A 20,476-nucleotide genomic window follows, 5' to 3' on the forward strand; every position below is an offset into this window, starting at 1 on the left:
AATTGCAATAATCCAAAACCCAAATAGTGCAAAATCACCGGTGATGAAGTTTCCATCATTGCATATGTAAGGATGATCTTTATAATGTCACATTTCACCTATAACAGATGTACTGGTTTAGCTCAGTGGTTACTTCCCTGAATTTTCTCCTTGGAGGAATAGTCAGTTCACTCCCTCTGCGGGATCGAACCACGGGCGCTGTCCAGTGCTTTTTCTTTCTGCATATTCATGGAACTTCTCCTCTTTATTATCTTTATTTATTCCTGATTAAACTACTAATGTGACGTCATGAGTTCGAGCAGATAATAATAGTAAACATGTAATTATATCAGTGTCAGTTAAGACCAACATTTATTTATTCATTTATCACCTTCCACACACTGTCATCCACATGCTCATGTTTATAATATTAAATTCCAGCATTGGCAGTCGCGCTGGTTTAGCTCAGTGGTTACTTCACTGACATTTCTATTTGAAAAAGCAGTTCTTCCCCGTCCACGGGATCGAACCACGGGCGCTGTCCAGTGTTTTCTCCACTGTTTTCCTTTCCTTTCTTTTGTCAAAAATACTCTCATAAACAGCACATGTTCCGGTTTCTGTGTTGGTTTTACCTTCTTTGCTCTAAATGTACATAACTTATAGGCGTTCATGTACATGTCATGAATGATTAAACATACAACGCTGCTGTAAACCACCTCAGCAGCGACTCCTGTCGGCTCAGATAAATCTTGTTTCCTCTTCTTTGCCCAACGAGATGTACGACTTCCGGTTTGTAACTGTCAAAATAAAACATTTCAGAAACTCAGAGTTCCGGTGTTGTTGAGAGGATGTGATAGAGAATTAAACGATCAATCAACGTGATCAATGATTCAATCATAAACAAATATAGAAAACTTATACATGCATTGTACACACAACAACTAATATATAAATCTTAAAAATACAGAAATCCAAAGTAGATAGACAAAATACTTAAATAAATACACAATACATTACATTAAAATTCTGATTAATTTAGCAAGACAGAAAAAGCACAAAGTGAATCAGATGTTACTGCTTCACAAGTGAAGATGTGATAGAAGTCAATTTCATTAAAAAAAACAAAAAAAAACAACAACCTGGAATTCAAGTTTTATTTGTACATTGGATTAAGGAAAAATTAGTCATTGGTGTGCTCACTGTCATCAGGATTTCATAATTAAATTATACTCACTTAATATTCACATTTAGATAAATAGATGTAATATAAAAACTAATTCATTTTTTTCTGAATAAATTACTGACACATAGGCCCAAATAAATAAAAAAGTACTATTTCTACATTTATCGTATATCTATATATGCATCACTCAATTTCTACACTACATACTGATTAGGTATTTCTGTACTTTCTTTCTACATTTACGTCTTTCTGTAGTTCAGTGTATGTACAGGGAAGGCAGTTAAATGTATTTAAAGTGGGATTTGGTGTGTGTCACCGATCATATCACTGTCATGGCCACAAATAGACAGCAGGTAAAGTTGTTTTGGTCTGAGCAAAGATTCAGTCTTCACCAGTTCAAAAATGCACTAGATTTTTTTCTTCCTTGGTTTGAGTAAACTCAAACGTATCCATGCAATAGTAATTCAACTCCCTACTGCATTATCTGAATGTGTTAGTCTGACTTTGAGAAAAGTGATTTAGTAGAATTTTGCAAGACTAACATTTTCAAGTCTGTCTTAGAAACTGGGCTGCATATGGCCTGATTTTTTTTCTCCATATTATTGATTATTGATACATTCTATTTTGACACTCCATGTGAACAAAACCTTACGCTTTTGTGGGGAAATGTGGAGAATATGTAGATGTTTGAACACAGAGAAGGTTCATATAGTTTGCCATTGTAGGTCACAGATGTGAAAACCATCTATATTGTTGCTTTCAATCAACCCCTACGTCATCACTGAGGGTTCACTTTGCACAAGCTTCTGTACAGTTATGATTTTAATGTGAAGTTGTATGACTGCCGATGAAATACTTAATGATATTCAGGGGAAAATACAGTTTGTATCCTTCAAAGGATGCAGCCATAGAAAGAAAGCTGCATATTTAGACCTAAGCCAACACTTTGGATTCAAAACATTTTATTGATGCAAGTTATTTATTGTTTTATTTACAGGGACATACATAACTGCACCACAGTTAGCGTGTAGCTAATTTACTTTTGCTGGCCCTGGGCAGGTTTTTCTCATTTCTGAATCATCTGAATGTAGCTTCAATAGATTCACTGCACGTCACAGGTTTTAAGCTTTTATTAAATATGTATTATTTCTTTTTTTCATTATTTATCTGATACACTATTTTTTTTTCCACATCTGTTTTTTAAAAACATTTCTGTTGGCTATTTTTAAAATGCATTTGTTCATTTTATTGGACCTTTTTGTTTATGTTTTCTATTATTTGTTACCTTTGCATGCTTTAGTATTAAAAAACCTTCCACAACATAGAGCTATTTTTCATTAAAAACTGTGATAATCATTAGGACTAAGCACTGGAATTAATGTGTATGCAATTGAATGTATAATATTCATCATTTAAATGGTAAATTGCATAAAATGTTAATATGGTAGCCCTCCATATTACTCTTCAGGTAGCTCTCGGTCTCAAAAAGTTTGGTGACCCCTGACCCCTAAGGGATTTATAGGAACTGCCTCATGAGAAATTCAAAACATGCAACTTCTATGTTGTTTTAATAAGCGACATGTGTAGTAATGTGTGATGATGTGCCTTTAATATCCCCCAAAGCAACACAATCGCTGCACAGCTATGAGTGGCCAGTCAGTAACTCAGGAGACATCACTTTAATTCTCACAACAACACAGTCACTCAACTTGTGGAACACTTTTAGAAGCTGCATATACATACTGTATGTCTTGAATGCAGTCAACACCTGAGATTAATTCTTGCATGCTATTAAAAGCGATGATCCTTTTTTTTTTAATATACAGTTTTACTTGTAACATCTGGAAGAAATGTTTATAAATAAATAGAAATAAAATCGGAAGACCTTTTTCTTTTCCAAAATATGATTATGTACAGCTACTCTGCACCTCTGAACAACATGTAACAAACACAGACTCATAAATGCTGCTGGACCAGTATCAAAAAGCTACTGTATGATTGTCTAGAATGCAGGTTGTGCTGTTATAGTTGTGTCATGTTTTTTTTTTAAATATATATATATATATATATTATGTACACTGCATGACTGGCAGGAGTCACAGTTGTACTGTATGTGCTACATGTGGCACCAAAGTAGACACAACATGAGTCAATAAGCCAGAGGAGATGTGTCTCCCCTCAGCTACTGATGCACGAGGACAAGCAGGACAACAAAATGGCGTTTTTTTTTCCAGACAGATTATATCATTTGTTTTTGTTTTCTGGTCAGGAGCTCTGTGTTTAACGCTGAGCAAACATGTACACATTCACATGTGCAGTATGTTCAAACTGTGCAGGGAAGCGGTACTGTTAATACTTTCATAATACATTTTAACACTTAATAGTCTCAATATATTTTGTGAAATGATGCAAATATTAAGTTAGTTTTCCCCTCCCCCCCAAGCATGGCAACATTGGCCAAAATATGAACCTGCAACTACTGCTCCTCTTTTTAGAGGTTGTAAGCTGAAAGTCTGTGGCTGCTCTAGCTCCCCCCTGAGGCTGTTGTGCACATTGTACAAAGCACAAAATATTAATGAATGGCTCTCAAATAACAGTATTATTAGATGGTTGACATTGCTGAAGCAACAAATGCCTTTTTTGTTATTGGAATAGCTACTAGTACATGTTCGTGTTGGGCTAACATTTACCATGTGAGATATGTTGAAATTAAGCACAGGTTAGCTGAGCTGTGCTAATATTAACATAGTAACAAGCATGTGACACGCTAATAACAGAGGCTAAACCTGACACACAGTAGCATGATTACATGGTTTTGCTAACTGTAGCAGGGTGAACACTGTATCAAGCTAAATGTAGCATGTTAAAAATGTAAGCATGCTGAAGGATTACCAAAACAAAGTGTAGCTAATGACTCCACAATATCAGACAATTTGACAGACAAGAGTACAGTGACAGTGAGTTAGCAAGAGTTGTTGACCATTGCTACACATAGTTAATGTCAGATATAGCTATTGTTTAACATTTCTTACAGTTTAGACAGCTAAACATTACCCTTTGCATTTGGTGAGTTTAGAACTAAAAACTATTTGGCTCAGTGGAAAAGGAAAACATCTCAGCGTAAATTTAAATAAAAGCAGAGCTTGAGTCATTCTGAGATAAAGCTATAGCCACTTTCTAACTTCTGCTCCTTTGCTTTCAGTTGGCATTATTTCAGTCAAGATTCTTGAGTTGAATGTTATGCCATGTTCCAGACAACACAGAATTCAGAAATGTACAGCGCTCCCCCCTCTCGAAAAATACAATGGAAAAGTTCTCCAATTTGGAGTAACTACTCCCAAACGTGGCGTAAAACCAAACTACCCCATTTTTGCTAAGAAGCAGCTGTCTGAAAACTGCAGCACCCATGACAGGGCATATAGTAAGACGACATCTTTGCTTACATTTAATGAATACAATGTATATAATAAAACTGATTCTGCATGTAAGCTGATGTCAAAATATGCCACCATCTTTACTGCACAAGTACAACTCTACAGCACAAATGTAACGTTAATCAATGTCTTTTTCTAGCTCGGATCATATCCAACTCCCAATATTTCTGGAAAGTGGCACAAATCCAACTTATTTTATTTATAATATTACTATTATTATTATTATTGTTGTTGTTATTTTGATCCATATGCAGAGGAAGAGCTAAAGCAAATTCCACAAAATGTATGTAAAATGTACGCAGTCTTTCCCTCTCGAGGTATCGAACCACGGGCGCTGTCCAGTGTTTTCACTACTAGTTTCTTTTTTTGGTCAAAAATACTCTCATTAACAGCACGTTTTTCGGTTTCCATGTTGGTTTTAGTGTCTTTGCTCTGAAGCTACATAACTGACGTTAGATCCAAACAAATGATTGTGTTGTTCATGTATGTATACATTTGAGGTTTACCTAAACTGGCCTAGATGCTCTGCACATGATACAAGCTTTGACTCGATTTAGCAGAAGAAGAAGACAACAGTGAGAAAAACATGGTGATATCCAGAGCGGTGTATTTTTGGACTGATGAAGTTTGTTGTATGAACATTATTCCTGAGTCTCTGTGACATATTAGGATGATTTTAAGGCCAGTTGCTTCATAAATAAGTTCCTGCCTTGGACTCATTTACTCAAACACCATGCTGCAACTAAAGAAAATGACTTTAACATCTATTTACTATAAAAGTCCTAACACATATGAACACAATTTACCCACACAACCTACTGTCATCCATTCAGTCATTAATTGTTATTGTCTGTTCTAATTCTCCTTTCTTTCCAGGAGGAGCTGAGGGGCCGCCACAGCACCTGCCCCAAGACAAAAAAATTGCAATAATCCAAAACCCAAATAGTGCAAAATCACCGGTGATGAAGTTTCCATCATTGCATATGTAAGGATGATCTTTATAATGTCACATTTCACCTATAACAGATGTACTGGTTTAGCTCAGTGGTTACTTCCCTGAATTTTCTCCTTGGAGGAATAGTCAGTTCACTCCCTCTGCGGGATCGAACCACGGGTGCTGTCCAGTGCTTTTTCTTTCTGCATATTCATGGAACTTCTCCTCTTTATTATCTTTATTTATTCCTGATTAAACTACTAATGTGACGTCATGAGTTCGAGCAGATAATAATAGTAAACATGTAATTATATCAGTGTCAGTTAAGACCAACATTTATTTATTCATTTATCACCTTCCACACACTGTCATCCACATGCTCATGTTTATAATATTAAATTCCAGCATTGGCAGTCGCGCTGGTTTAGCTCAGTGGTTACTTCACTGACATTTCTATTTGAAAAAGCAGTTCTTCCCCGTCCACGGGATCGAACCACGGGCGCTGTCCAGTGTTTTCTCCACTGTTTTCCTTTCCTTTCTTTTGTCAAAAATACTCTCATAAACAGCACATGTTCCGGTTTCTGTGTTGGTTTTACCTTCTTTGCTCTAAATGTACATAACTTATAGGCGTTCATGTACATGTCATGAATGATTAAACATACAACGCTGCTGTAAACCACCTCAGCAGCGACTCCTGTCGGCTCAGATAAATCTTGTTTCCTCTTCTTTGCCCAACGAGATGTACGACTTCCGGTTTGTAACTGTCAAAATAAAACATTTCAGAAACTCAGAGTTCCGGTGTTGTTGAGAGGATGTGATAGAGAATTAAACGATCAATCAACGTGATCAATGATTCAATCATAAACAAATATAGAAAACTTATACATGCATTGTACACACAACAACTAATATATAAATCTTAAAAATACAGAAATCCAAAGTAGATAGACAAAATACTTAAATAAATACACAATACATTACATTAAAATTCTGATTAATTTAGCAAGTCAGAAAAAGCACAAAGTGAGTCAGATGTTACTGCTTCACAAGTGAAGATGTGATAGAAGTCAATTTCATTAAAAAAAAACAAAAAAAACCTGGAATTCAAGTTTTATTTGTACATTGGATTAAGGAAAATTAGTCATTGGTGTGCTCACTCTGTCATCAGGATTTCATAATTAAATTATACTCACTCAATATTCACATTTAGATAAATAGATGTAATATAAAAACTAATTCATTTTTTTCTGAATAAATTACTGACACATAGGCCCAAATAAATAAAAAAGAGTACTATTTCTACATTTATCTTATATCTATATGCATCACTCAATTTCTACACTACATACTGATTAGGTATTTCTGTACTTTCTTTCTACATTTACTTCTTTCTGTAGTTCAGTGTATGTACAGGGAAGGCAGTTAAATGTATTTAAAGTGGGATTTGGTGTGTGTCACCGATCATATCACTGTCATGGCCACAAATAGACAGCAGGTAAAGTTGTTTTGGTCTGAGCAAAGATTCAGTCTTCACCAGTTCAAAAATGCACTAGATTTTTTTCTTCCTTGGTTTGAGTAAACTCAAACGTATCCATGCAATAGTAATTCAACTCCCTACTGCATTATCTGAATGTGTTAGTCTGACTTTGAGAAAAGTGATTTAGTAGAATTTTGCAAGACTAACATTTTCAAGTCTGTCTTAGAAACTGGGCTGCATATGGCCTGATTTTTTTTCTCCATATTATTGATTATTGATACATTCTATTTTGACACTCCATGTGAACAAAACCTTAAGCTTTTGTGGGGAAATGTGGAGAATATGTAGATGTTTGAACACAGAGAAGGTTCATATAGTTTGCCATTGTAGGTCACAGATGTGAAAACCATCTATATTGTTGCTTTAAATCAACCCCTTTGTCATCACTGAGGGTTCACTTTGCACAAGCTTCTGTACAGTTATGATTTTAATGTGAAGTTGTATGACTGCCGATGAAATACTTAATGATATTCAGGGGAAAATACAGTTTGATCTTCCTTCAAAGGATGCAGCCATAGAAAGAAAGCTGCATATTTAGACCTAAGCCAACACTTTGGATTCAAAACATTTTATTGATGCAAGTTATTTATTGTTTTATTTACAGGGACATACATAACTGCACCACAGTTAGCGTGTAGCTAATTTACTTTTGCTGGCCCTGGGCAGGTTTTTCTCATTTCTGAATCATCTGAATGTAGCTTCAATAGATTCACTGCACGTCACAGGTTTTAAATCTTTTATTAAATATGTATAATTTCTTTTTTTCATTATTTATCTCATACACTATTTTTTTTTCCACATCTGTTTTTTAAAAACATTTCTGTTGGCTATTTTTAAAATGCATTTGTTCATTTTATTGGACCTTTTTGTTTATGTTTTCTATTATTTGTTACCTTTGCATGCTTTAGTATTAAAAAACCTTCCACAACATAGAGCTTTTGTTCATTAAAAACTGTGATAATCATTAGGACTAAGCACTGGAATTAATGTGTATGCAATTGAATGTATAATATTCATCATTTAAATGGTAAATTGCATAAAATGTTAATATGGTAGCCCTCCATATTACTCTTCAGGTAGCTCTCGGTCTCAAAAAGTTTGGTGACCCCTGACCCCTAAGGGATTTATAGGAACTGCCTCATGAGAAATTCAAAACATGCAACTTCTATGTTGTTTTAATAAGCGACATGTGTAGTAATGTGTGATGATGTGCATTTAATATCCCCCAAAGCAACACAATCGCTGCACAGCTATGAGTGGCCAGTCAGTAACTCAGGAGACATCACTTTAATTCTCACAACAACACAGTCACTCAACTTGTGGAACACTTTTAGAAGCTGCATATACATACTGTATGTCTTGAATGCAGTCAACACCTGAGATTAATTCTTGCATGCTATTAAAAGCGATGATCCTTTTTTTTTTAATATACAGTTTTACTTGTAACATCTGGAAGAAATGTTTATAAATAAATAGAAATAAAATCGGAAGACCTTTTTCTTTTCCAAAATATGATTATGTACAGCTACTCTGCACCTCTGAACAACATGTAACAAACACAGACTCATAAATGCTGCTGGACCAGTATCAAAAAGCTACTGTATGATTGTCTAGAATGCAGGTTGTGCTGTTATAGTTGTGTCATGTTTTTTTTTAAATATATATATATATATATTATGTACACTGCATGACTGGCAGGAGTCACAGTTGTACTGTATGTGCTACATGTGGCACCAAAGTAGACACAACATGAGTCAATAAGCCAGAGGAGATGTGTCTCCCCTCAGCTACTGATGCACGAGGACAAGCAGGACAACAAAATGGCGTTTTTTTTTCCAGACAGATTATATCATTTGTTTTTGTTTTCTGGTCAGGAGCTCTGTGTTTAACGCTGAGCAAACATGTACACATTCACATGTGCAGTATGTTCAAACTGTGCAGGGAAGCGGTACTGTTAATACTTTCATAATACATTTTAACACTTAATAGTCTCAATATATTTTGTGAAATGATGCAAATATTAAGTTAGTTTTCCCCTCCCCCCCAAGCATGGCAACATTGGCCAAAATATGAACCTGCAACTACTGCTCCTCTTTTTAGAGGTTGTAAGCTGAAAGTCTGTGGCTGCTCTAGCTCCCCCCTGAGGCTGTTGTGCACATTGTACAAAGCACAAAATATTAATGAATGGCTCTCAAATAACAGTATTATTAGATGGTTGACATTGCTGAAGCAACAAATGCCTTTTTTGTTATTGGAATAGCTACTAGTACATGTTCGTGTTGGGCTAACATTTACCATGTGAGATATGTTGAAATTAAGCACAGGTTAGCTGAGCTGTGCTAATATTAACATAGTAACAAGCATGTGACACGCTAATAACAGAGGCTAAACCTGACACACAGTAGCATGATTACATGGTTTTGCTAACTGTAGCAGGGTGAACACTGTAACAAGCTAAATGTAGCATGTTAAAAATGTAAGCATGCTGAAGGATTACCAAAACAAAGTGTAGCTAATGACTCCACAATATCAGACAATTTGACAGACAAGAGTACAGTGACAGTGAGTTAGCAAGAGTTGTTGACCATTGCTACACATAGCTAATGTCAGATATAGCTATTGTTTAACATTTCTTACAGTTTAGACAGCTAAACATTACCCTTTGCATTTGGTGAGTTTAGAACTAAAACTATTTGGCTCAGTGGAAAAGGAAAACATCTCAGCGTAAATTTAAATAAAAGCAGAGCCTGAGTCATTCTGAGCTAAAGCTATAGCCACTTTCTAACTTCTGCTCCTTTGCTTTCAGTTGGCATTATTTCAGTCAAGATTCTTGAGTTGAATGTTATGCCATGTTCCAGACAACACAGAATTCAGAAATGTACAGCGCTCCCCCCTCTCGAAAAATACAATGGAAAAGTTCTCCAATTTGGAGTAACTACTCCCAAACGTGGCGTAAAACCAAACTACCCCATTTTTGCTAAGAAGCAGCTGTCTGAAAACTGCAGCACCCATGACAGGGCATATAGTAAGACGACATCTTTGCTTACATTTAATGAATACAATGTATATAATAAAACTGATTCTGCATGTAAGCTGATGTCAAAATATGCCACCATCTTTACTGCACAAGTACAACTCTACAGCACAAATGTAACGTTAATCAATGTCTTTTTCTAGCTCGGATCATATCCAACTCCCAATATTTCTGGAAAGTGGCACAAATCCAACTTATTTTATTTATAATATAACTATTATTATTATTATTGTTGTTGTTATTTTGATCCATATGCAGAGGAAGAGCTAAAGCAAATTCCACAAAATTTCCTGAGACTGGACTGACAATATCAAAAATTGTTGTAGCTCAAAGTCAGTGCTCTCCCACACAGTCAGACATACTGAACAGCTCCAAACTGCCTTCTCCAGCATCCACCTTGTGAATTATAGCCTACAGTGAAATTTTGGGCATGAACATTTCACCAATTGGGACTCATCTTCAGGCAGGAAGCTCCTTCTCGACCATCAATTGTGTAAAGAGTCTGAAAAGAGAAAAGTTCCAGTATATTTTCTTTCTTTCTTTCTATTTTTTTTGCAGTATGATCAGATTGGAGGGAGGCTGGAGGGTTTCTGGTCGGGCAGACATCATTCTTGCTCAAGTGTTTCCCTCCAGTCAAAGCTGTGGTTTGGTCCATGTGTGAGGGGAAGGATGGGTGGGTCCATTAACTGCCACACCCCAGTGTCCCCCTGCTCCTCACAGGAGCAGAAGCCCAGGTAGGGGATCTGAGAACCAAACAGAGGAATCAGTGGTCAGAAGGTGGAAAGTAAGGAAACATCTTACATACATGCCTGTGGTTTCATTCTACTAAAACCAGGGTGTGCGTCAGTCTGGAGTTTCAAACTTGGAGTCATTGCTTAGAGTCAACAATATTTCAGAGTACACATGTACTGTCACAAACATGGGCGGCTGACGGTATTTATGTTAGGCAGACCATAAATGACCTCAGTAATTGGGCTTTAGTCCTGTAGAGTAGTTTAGTGTAGAAGGCGATTTAAGCACAAGCACACTCATTTTCTCAGTGACAAGCTTTTTGTTTTAATATAGCTGAACTACATCGTTTGACTGAACCTGACCCTATGTCATTATTTCACTGAAGCTGCACTGCTGACCAGAGAATTATTGGACAACAATGTCCTCTGCAGCCACCTTGTGGTGTGAACAACAAACTATCAAAGCTGCCGTGAAATTATATTTTGATTAGGCTCAGGCACATGCCAAACAAATAAGTCTGGCCATTGTAAGGATGATTCTCTCAAAGGTGAATTCAGTTTAGATGGAAACACTACATTCCTTGAGGGATTAGGCAAAATACCCATTGTGGGAACATATTTCATTATATTTTTTTTTTTTTATATTATTATTGTTTGGGCCAAGTTTTCTTTAAACAGTGAGTTTTCTCCCTGTACTCAAGTTCCATCCTACAGTCTAAATACATACTGGAGACTCTAAATTGACCACAGGTGTGAGTGTAAATAGTAGTTTATCACTGTATTGGTTCTGTGATAGACTGTTGACCTGTCCAGAATGTTATCACACTCTCACTCAGTGCCAGCTAGGATTGACTCCAGCTTGCCCCACAACCCTCAAAGTTAGACAAACGTGTGTTGAATATCAGTGTTGACTAGGAGACGGCAAAATCAGCTGGATCCAACTGCCAATGCTGAATCCAGAGCAGGAACTTGGTTCATCTCTATTTAAGCATTTTAATTAGTACTGACAAGCTTGTTTTTTGGGAAGAAGGAGACACAAGTTTGCTTTGTTACAGAACATGCAGACAAACACTGAAGCCTCAAGGCCCTGAGTTACAAAAGCTTGCAACCCTGTTTTCTCAGTAATGAGAAGCCCAACAAAGAACCATTATCTAAAGAGGAAGTTTGGTCTGGATGGAATCCAAAGGCACAACAAACATTATGTCACTAGTTGTGAGTATGAAAGCAGGTCAGCTTTCACTGAGTGAGGTATTAGACTGGACAAGGTAATGGTTGAGAATCTGAAAATCTGATTGAACCTAAAAATAACATTAAAAAAACAGTAAAACAAACAGCTTTCATATGGATTTTATTGCCTACATATGGATGCTTTACACATCCGGAGTTTTAAAGGTCACCCATGTTCCTGTACATCTGGCATAATGAGAATGGTGGGAGGAACTGAGAGAAGCAGATGGAAGTATAATGATGGATGGATAGAGATGGGGGATGTATAGAAAAAATAAAGACTAGCTCCACATACAGACCTTTCGGACTACTTGGATGAAGTCCTTGGCGCTCCGTGGGCCGCGGCCCTGCAGCTGGCGTGTGCAGGCCTCCAAGGAAGAAGCGTGGGCTACAATCAGCACGTTGTTTCCTACACACAGTGGAAACCAAGACAGGATAGAACATCAGAGGACAAACACACACGAGTGTAAAATAATATGATACAAAAAACACACTCATGAACCTCACACGAAAGCTGCAGGAGTTTCTCTTACCAGTGTTTTTGCAGTCCGACAGGAGATCTTTGGTCACTTGGTAGCTCCGACTCATGTAGCTTTCATAGGACTCAGAAACAGTAAGTTTGCTGACAGGGATCAGTGGTCTACATGAGGCAAATATTAAAGACAGAGGTCAGAAGTGTGGCCATATGACAGTCAGCACTACAGCACCACATTATGCCTCCTACACAGTGTGAGATTCCAGCAATCTAATTAGATTGTTATTAATCACATTGTGCAACATGGATGTAATAATCTTGACACCTAACTCCTACTGAATCATAGGCTATGACGCAAGTCATCAGCTGCAACACATGTTCAAAAAGTAATTAGCATGTGGTTATCGGAGAACATCCACTGGCACATGGTGCAGAGAAAAATCAAAAGAGGAGGCGGCATTTAGTCATATTTTGCTTTAATTGACTGCGTCGTGCTGTAAGTTCATATTTATTTGCGAGTCAGAGGACGTAGATCGTAACAACACACAAACTGTGAGATGGCCATGCAAAATCTCTGACACTAGCAGACAATTTTCATGACGTAGCAGAGATACTTCATGTCGTACAACCAACATTTAGAAGCCAAAATCAAAGGAATTTGTCACTCTCTATCACAAATGTCCACAGGTAAAGGTTTGTAGGTTAGTTGGTGGGGACACAGGAGGCGCTGGTCTGCTGCTGACTCGTTTGTGTCACATAAGTAAATCCATGCACAGGATTTTCAAACACACAACAACAAACTGGTGGAGGCAGTAGTGGATTAACAACTCCGGTGTGCCTTCATGTAAAACTGCAATTTTCTCTATGAGCTTTGGTGCAGGGACTGTGGTTTACTAAAGAACACAATGTTCACTTTCCAGTTAGAAAAAGCTGCATAACAGTGAGATAAAAATGTACTTAATTTAACTTTGTTAAGTGGCAAAAAATATTTATTGTCCCCACCAACCATGTTTTCATCTGTCTTGAGCTGGTTCAGGGGCTGCAGTATCTCATACAAGCACACTTGAAAACGGCTTAACTATAACCTTTAATTGTTACATCAGAACTTCCAGATTCAAAAAATGTTGTTGTTCTTTTGAGGTGTCCTGTAATGTGGGGTTGATTTTCATTCATCAGTAAATCCACGTCGAGATGCTTCAGTGCTACAGACAGGACATCTGTGCAGAGCAGATAAACAGCACAGCCACAGCTGCAGGTTGGACACATAAACTCTATAAACACATACTGTGTATACATACTTTATACACAAACTGCTTCCTGTTTTGATCCCCCAGTTCTTTCAGTGTGCCACAGTCATGTAAGGTTTCTCTGATTTTATGCTACTCTGTCCGCAACACCCCCCCCCCCCCCATAGTTTACTTGTCTTGGTGTCTTCCCACAGTGAGTCTGATGCATGCACGCACGAGTCTGATGCATGCACATAAAGTAGATATGAAATAAAATAATATATAAGGTGCCATGCATGTCCTCAGGCTGGCTCAGCATGTGATAACAATTTAAATATGAGTTCCAACAGGTTTAAGTTATGTATTCATGCTCCAGTGTGAATGTGTGTGTCAGTGTGTGAATGAGATGTACACTTGATGAAAGATTACAAAGGCTAAGTACAAGTATAAAGTATAACTGCAGTCCATTCATATTTTATAATATTTATTTATTATTTTATAATGGCGTATGTTCAGATGGTGAAAATGCAGCACACACATCACCCTGGCAGATGGTGGGTGGTTTTGAAAAGAGAAAAATGAAATACAATGGAGGATAACATTTGATATTGAAAATGATATGGTATACATACAAATTGTATGTATACCATATCATTGTATGATACAATGGTGGAGTGACCTTAGGGGCTCTGTATGCATTATTGACTGTGTGAACCATCACACTGTGTGTGTAGGTAGAAGAACTGAGGAGGACTTAATTTAGGATTGTATTAGAGATCTTACCACTGATACTGAAAGTGCAAAAGTGCAAAAGCAAAGATGAAAATATGAGTTATGTCACTTTGGCTTTCATATGAAAACATCAGTATCAGTAAAGTATACGATATTGTGTGGGTAGCATTTACTATTGTATCACTGATATTACAATCAACATGCATCACAAACAGTTGCAAAATGCAGTGTGTTTAGCCCTGAGCTGTGTATTACCTATATGTTGTGTCCACACTGAAATTGGCAGCAGCCAGGTCAGCTGGAGGTATCCATGCAGGCAGCGAGTTCCCAGAAACCCACTTGGTCCATTCAAAAAGCCCTGGTTCCACTCTAACCTTGAGTTTAGCATCCTGCTGCAGCCCTGTACACACACACACATACAGTATATAAGGATCAGAGTGGAAAAAAAATTAAATAACTAACTTTGACTCATTTCCTGTATGGATCAAACTTCTTGGTATAGTCCGAACTAAAATTAGAGGTGTGAAATGTTCCTTGGTCCATGGTTTGAAATACAGACCAAAACAATGTCTGAACAAAAGAGATGACCTCAGTCCAGATGGAACTGAATCATGATTTGGTTGCTTTGCATGTGCATGTGCAGCTTTTTTGGGTAGTTCAGACTTCAGGAAGTTGAAACAACATTAAACTTTGCTACAGATAGTTTGAACAACAAGTCACACTGACAATAATGCACTGTGACTGAAGCTGATATTAACAATGGATATTATAAATAAATCAATTAAGCAAACTGAGTCATTCATTTTCAGAAAGATGGTCTACTACTATGGGAGTATGGGTTATTGAGAACTGCTACTACATTAGTACATGTTTCAGTTTGGTCAGTGTTGAAATAATTAATTAACATCAAGACAGTATTATTATAACACTATACAGGTCATTATGATTGTTGCTGCACTGAACTGCATTTTTAGGCTCACTTCGGCAGATTTAGTAAAACACAGCATGAGGGTGTCATATGTAAAAGGTAAAGGGGTAACACAATCACAAATACAATCTAAAGGCGGTGCACTGCAGTTGATGTTTCTGCTGATTGCAACAGAATAGCAGCATTTTCTATCAACCTCCAACTAAAGGTAACACTTCTCATGGTTAAATACATACATTTAATTTACATTTGGAAGAAACAGAGATAATAACTGTTAAATAAATAACATATTTGTCGTGTTTTCAAGCCAACTGATAATGAAAGAAAAATAAAGAAAACAGCAATAAAAACAGACAACAGGGCGACAGTAAATGGATATTGGAGTGAAATTACAGAGAGTAAGCTATTTTGAACAGGTGGGTTTTGAGTCTGGGTTTGAAGAGGGGAAGAGAGTCAGAGTTGCAGATGTCTCATGGGAGTGAATTCTAGAGATGGGGAGCAGAGCGGATGAAAACTCTGCTCCCCATGGTGCTGTGGAGGGTGGAGGAGGACAATCTGAGGGAGTGGGAGGAAGTGGCAATGTGGAGGAGGTCAGAGAGATATGGAGGGGCAAATATGTGAATGGAAAAAAATGTAATTCTGAAAATAAGTGGAGCCAGTGTAATTGTAGGAAGAGGCAGCTCAAATGGGTGATAACAGAACATACATATGTAGGTTAAAAGTGTAATGTGACAACGTAACAAAGACATGAACATGAGTTCAAACTTTCAGGCATAAACACACCCTCGATGTCTGAGAGATACAGCTCTGTTTCATTAGGTATGTCCAAGCATCACTGATTGAATGTTGGAGAATAGCTGTCCTGTCATATTTGGCCATACAGGGAGACTCTTCTTACCTTTCAGGATGTTCTGTGCAGTCTGAACACATCGCAGAGATGGGGAACTGTACACAAAGTCTATCACTGTGTTGCTCTCTAGCAGGGCCTCACCTGAAAGAAGAAGCACATTTTAAACAGAGAATCAGAAACAGAATGATCATTGGTTACCCATCACAAACTGGAATACATCATTTAGGCCCCACTCAGACCTGGTATTATTGTCTGTCCTGAGTCATCTGATCACAATCATCAAGTGGACAAGGCTAAATCCATGGCTGAACCACTACTCCTATTTAAGGCCAACTGTCTCCTATTAGCTGCTCTCACAGCTGCTAAATGTTATCATTGGAAACCACATCATACCATCTGTGGGGGAATGGCTCATAATGTATAACTAGAGCTTTCTACAACATGATTAAAAAATATATATATTATGCACTGTCAAAACAAATGGACAATTGCTATAAAGATTTTATACAGTGTACCTTTTATGTGTATTACACCTCCTGGCTGCCAGAGTAAGGTTGGGAGAAAAGGGTAAGACATTTGTTGTGATAGATGTGGATTTTGATGTTTTCTAATTATCCTTCTCTGTTTTGTTCGAGAGTTTGAAAAATGACAGAGGGAGAAGTGTGCATGGGAAAAGGAAGAAAGAAACAAAAAAGGTTGTGTATTGCTGCTTCTCATCAGTCACTAACTGTATTGGAGACTGATATGAACAGTAAAAAAAAAAAGAAAAAAGGATTGACCACACCCAATGCATCCTGACTGTGTCTTGAGATTCAATCCAAACCACATTTAGAGATTTTTTTTTAGAAACACATGTGGTCAAATTCTAAGGTATGTAATGAAGACCAAATTCTCAGCAGATGTCCTTTGTTGAAGTTTCACAATGAACCAAGAGGGTTTTAACCTGGTTTAAACCGGTGATTTTCTTTGAGCACTGCTAAATATGTGGAAGTACAAAACAAAAATTGTACAAGTCTCAGTGCCCATATTTTTTATTTATTTGTAACTACTGGTCAAAATCTCATTTCATGTTCCAGCAGTGTAAGTGGAGCATTGATTTAATCAGTCAACAGGCCAAAAAATTTGTGATTTAGCATACAGTGAATGGAATTGAAAACTAATCATGAGTGGTCACAGCAGATGAATCTGGGGCACAAAAGCTGTGTTTCCATTGAGTGGAACGGTTCAGTTTGGTACAGTACTGTACATCATTTTGGGTAGGTACATATGAGTTTATACTTCTGCCTGCTCCTTTTCAAACATGTGACGGGATGTAAATATATGTGTCGTCACTGTAAATGTTGCATGTGTTTGAAATAAAAATAAACAACAACTATATCCAACTATAACTATCTAACATTATTTTTGGATTTCCATTAGGAATAGTATCAAAATAACCAGCCCCATCCCGGTATCCTTCCCTTGGGGTACCAGAATAAAAGGGTACGATGGTTGTGATGTCGTCATTCTCACCAGTAAAATGTTACGCTACGTATCGCAGTAAAATGAATGCCAGGTGTTAAAATAGTCCTATTTAGAGCTGCCAAACTGTGACAAATTCTCTTAGGAGTGATGCAAATACCAGGTCTCAATGGGGTTTTTCCATTAACTGTAAACAAGTAACATACCCACTACTCGAGCCTGAGTGGATCCAAACACAGTGAGAGGAGTGTCCATGTCATAGTCTCTCTGTCCGCCCCACAGTGGCAAACTGGGAGGCATGTTCAGATTGGAGCGAACATATCTACCTGTCAAACAACAAGAAACATGCATTAGCTAAATGTATGAATTTATGCATTCAGTCCAATGAGAGGAAACAAAAGATGACACCAGAGTGAGCATGAACAGAGGGCATCACAGTGGGTGTATCACCTTTACTGTCTGAGCAGAGGGTGAGCCAGTGTTTGCCAAAAACCACATCCATTCTCTCGCCGTGCCGGCAGACGAAAAGTGAGCGCTTGGACTGCCGTGCTTGACCGCCACTGATCCGCAGGACCTGCTGGGAAATAAAAACTCTGTCACTGTCACGTTTTAAAAAAATATATTCAATATTTAAAATGACATGAGTTTGAATCAAAGACTACCTGCATTGGATGACAAATGAGACTAAGGCCGGGTGTGTCTCCAGGACTAGTGCTGTCGGGGCGTCGGCTGTCCAGCAGTCCATCTAACATCCCTCTCTCCTTACTGGTCTTGTCACTGGGCCCACAGCTGAAGAAGGAATGGGAGCTGTGGTGGACAAGCAGAGGTAAGAGCATAAAAGTTCGCTTTTTATTTATGCTATATTTTATATCCCGAATACATTACAGCTGTTCAATTGATTAATATATTATGAAGTAATTACTATTCAGCAACTATTTTGTTTATCATAATTTTATGAATGAAACAACTATTTGATTAATCAACAAAATAATCAACAGATTAATCAATAATGGAAATAATCATTAGTTGCAGCCCAGGTAAAACAGCCACTAATTTGACAAAGATGGCAATACAGTATAACGACAGGATTTCTGGTATTATAACTTTATTGTATTTAGTGTTAAAATAAATATGAAAATGTCAGTTTTTGAAAGAATATGATGTGCTTTAATTAACACACTAAGTCATGAATCTGCTCACCCGTGGAAGATCCAAGTGTCGGACTCATCGGCCAGGCTGACATAGTTCTCAGGCAGCAGTCCAGAAAGCCCTGTGGCCAGCGAGGTTCCGTACACCCAACCTTCACTGGTCCCACTCTGGTCCACTGGTGACATGAAGACAAAATCCCCAGGAACCAGCTCCAGCTCATCCTCATTCTGAGGCATGTATGGATACATCACCTTCAGTGTCTGCAAATCAGAAATGGAGATGAGCTGGTGTTTAGAACAAAGTCACATTGTGCTTCAGTGCAGTTTGTTTGTAGATGTATCTGCTTAAATCTTGAAAACATGCACTGGTAGTATGAATAGCAGCTACCTCATGGTTAGCAAAACGAATGTCCCGGGAGAACAAGACAGCCAACCAATCACAGCCCAGCTTGACTTCGATGCCCTTGGCCAGTTTCTCCAGTGATGGGAGGTGATCACTGGGGAAGTTGTAGGCCAGAGTTACATGGAGCTGCTTCTTATGAGGCTCAACATGGACTTCTGAATGAGACAGGAGATGAAGAAAGATGAGAGGTGAGATCATTCATGTCTGCTATTAAAACCTGGTTCACAGCAGATTTTTGCAGAAATCTGAGTAAAAAGGCACAATGCATATTGAAAGGCGGATCGAGCGCAAATTAAATAGTAAGACTCAAAATTTTAAATGTATTGATCCCACATCAAGGAAATTCACTTGTTACTTCAGCAAGAGGTGACAGATAGAACCCATAAAATAAAAAAAGTAAATTAAAATTACAAAATGAAAGAGACATATTACACACATGTATAATGTTTTTTTAATTTTCATTTGGAATACATTCCAAGTTCCAAATGCTGTGTTAAATCAAATCAATAGGTGATAAAATAGGATGAAACAAGTTGCTTCAAATGACTTTGAGTTAAAAGAACACTTAGCTAAAGAGGTAGGTTGTAAGATTATGTGCTTCTCCTGTGGTAGGCTGTTCCAGAGGTTCAAAGGAGGACACTAAAAGCTGCTTTTTATAATCTTACAAATCCAATCTTATAATTTTGATAGTTATAATCCACAAGGTCCTGATTCTAAGAAAGAATGAATAATTTATTTTACCCACACAGAATATTATGACTCACAGTTGGATGACTAATGGCTCCCGCATGAAACTCTCTGTTAAAGAAACACTACGCAACTTTTGCTCGACGTGCTGTCACTGTAGATAATTCCACCCTCACCATCTCCACATCTGCCACTGATGACACATCATGAATCGGTTTTATACCATGAAGTTCACATATTAAAGAGGATTAATTCTAATGCTGATGCCTCCAATCTGATGTGGCCTGAAATACAATTTGGCTGTAAGTCTAATGTTGTGCTTGTGTTTTAAAAAGTGTTACAGAGACAGAGGAAGTGAGCGATCTATTAACCCAGCATAACAACCATCCACACCAGAAAAAAGAGGTTTCACCACACGTAATGAATATAAATAAGTGATACTGACATACTCTTAACACTCAGCAATATAACATCAGACAGGAGGAAAGACATGCAGCATCTTACATG

The 20,476-nt window shown here is 37.6% G+C and overlaps 1 protein-coding gene across 2 annotated transcripts in view; it reads right to left on the reverse strand.

The window, feature by feature from the left end:
- Positions 1–10,706: 10,706 nt before the first annotated feature.
- The window catches only part of ubash3bb (ubiquitin associated and SH3 domain containing Bb), a gene marked incomplete at both ends in the record, with an annotated part of 46,373 nt that continues 36,603 nt past the window's right edge, over positions 10,707–20,476 (reverse strand). The window contains 10 exons of one of the 2 annotated variants that reach the window (XM_083887321.1): positions 10,707–10,844; positions 12,359–12,468; positions 12,593–12,699; positions 14,748–14,892; positions 16,319–16,411; positions 17,938–18,057; positions 18,182–18,305; positions 18,394–18,538; positions 18,932–19,140; positions 19,268–19,437. In XM_083887321.1, coding sequence (XP_083743447.1) covers positions 10,707–10,844; positions 12,359–12,468; positions 12,593–12,699; positions 14,748–14,892; positions 16,319–16,411; positions 17,938–18,057; positions 18,182–18,305; positions 18,394–18,538; positions 18,932–19,140; positions 19,268–19,437 — 1,361 coding nt within the window. Of the gene's footprint in view, positions 10,845–12,358; positions 12,469–12,592; positions 12,700–14,747; positions 14,893–16,318; positions 16,412–17,937; positions 18,058–18,181; positions 18,309–18,393; positions 18,539–18,931; positions 19,141–19,267; positions 19,438–20,476 lie in introns of both variants that reach the window. The other variant, XM_083887320.1, reaches the window with a different exon arrangement.

This window comes from Microchirus variegatus (genome assembly GCF_963457635.1).
Source record: "Microchirus variegatus genome assembly, chromosome: 3".
Classification (NCBI taxonomy): Eukaryota; Metazoa; Chordata; class Actinopteri; order Pleuronectiformes; family Soleidae; genus Microchirus; species Microchirus variegatus.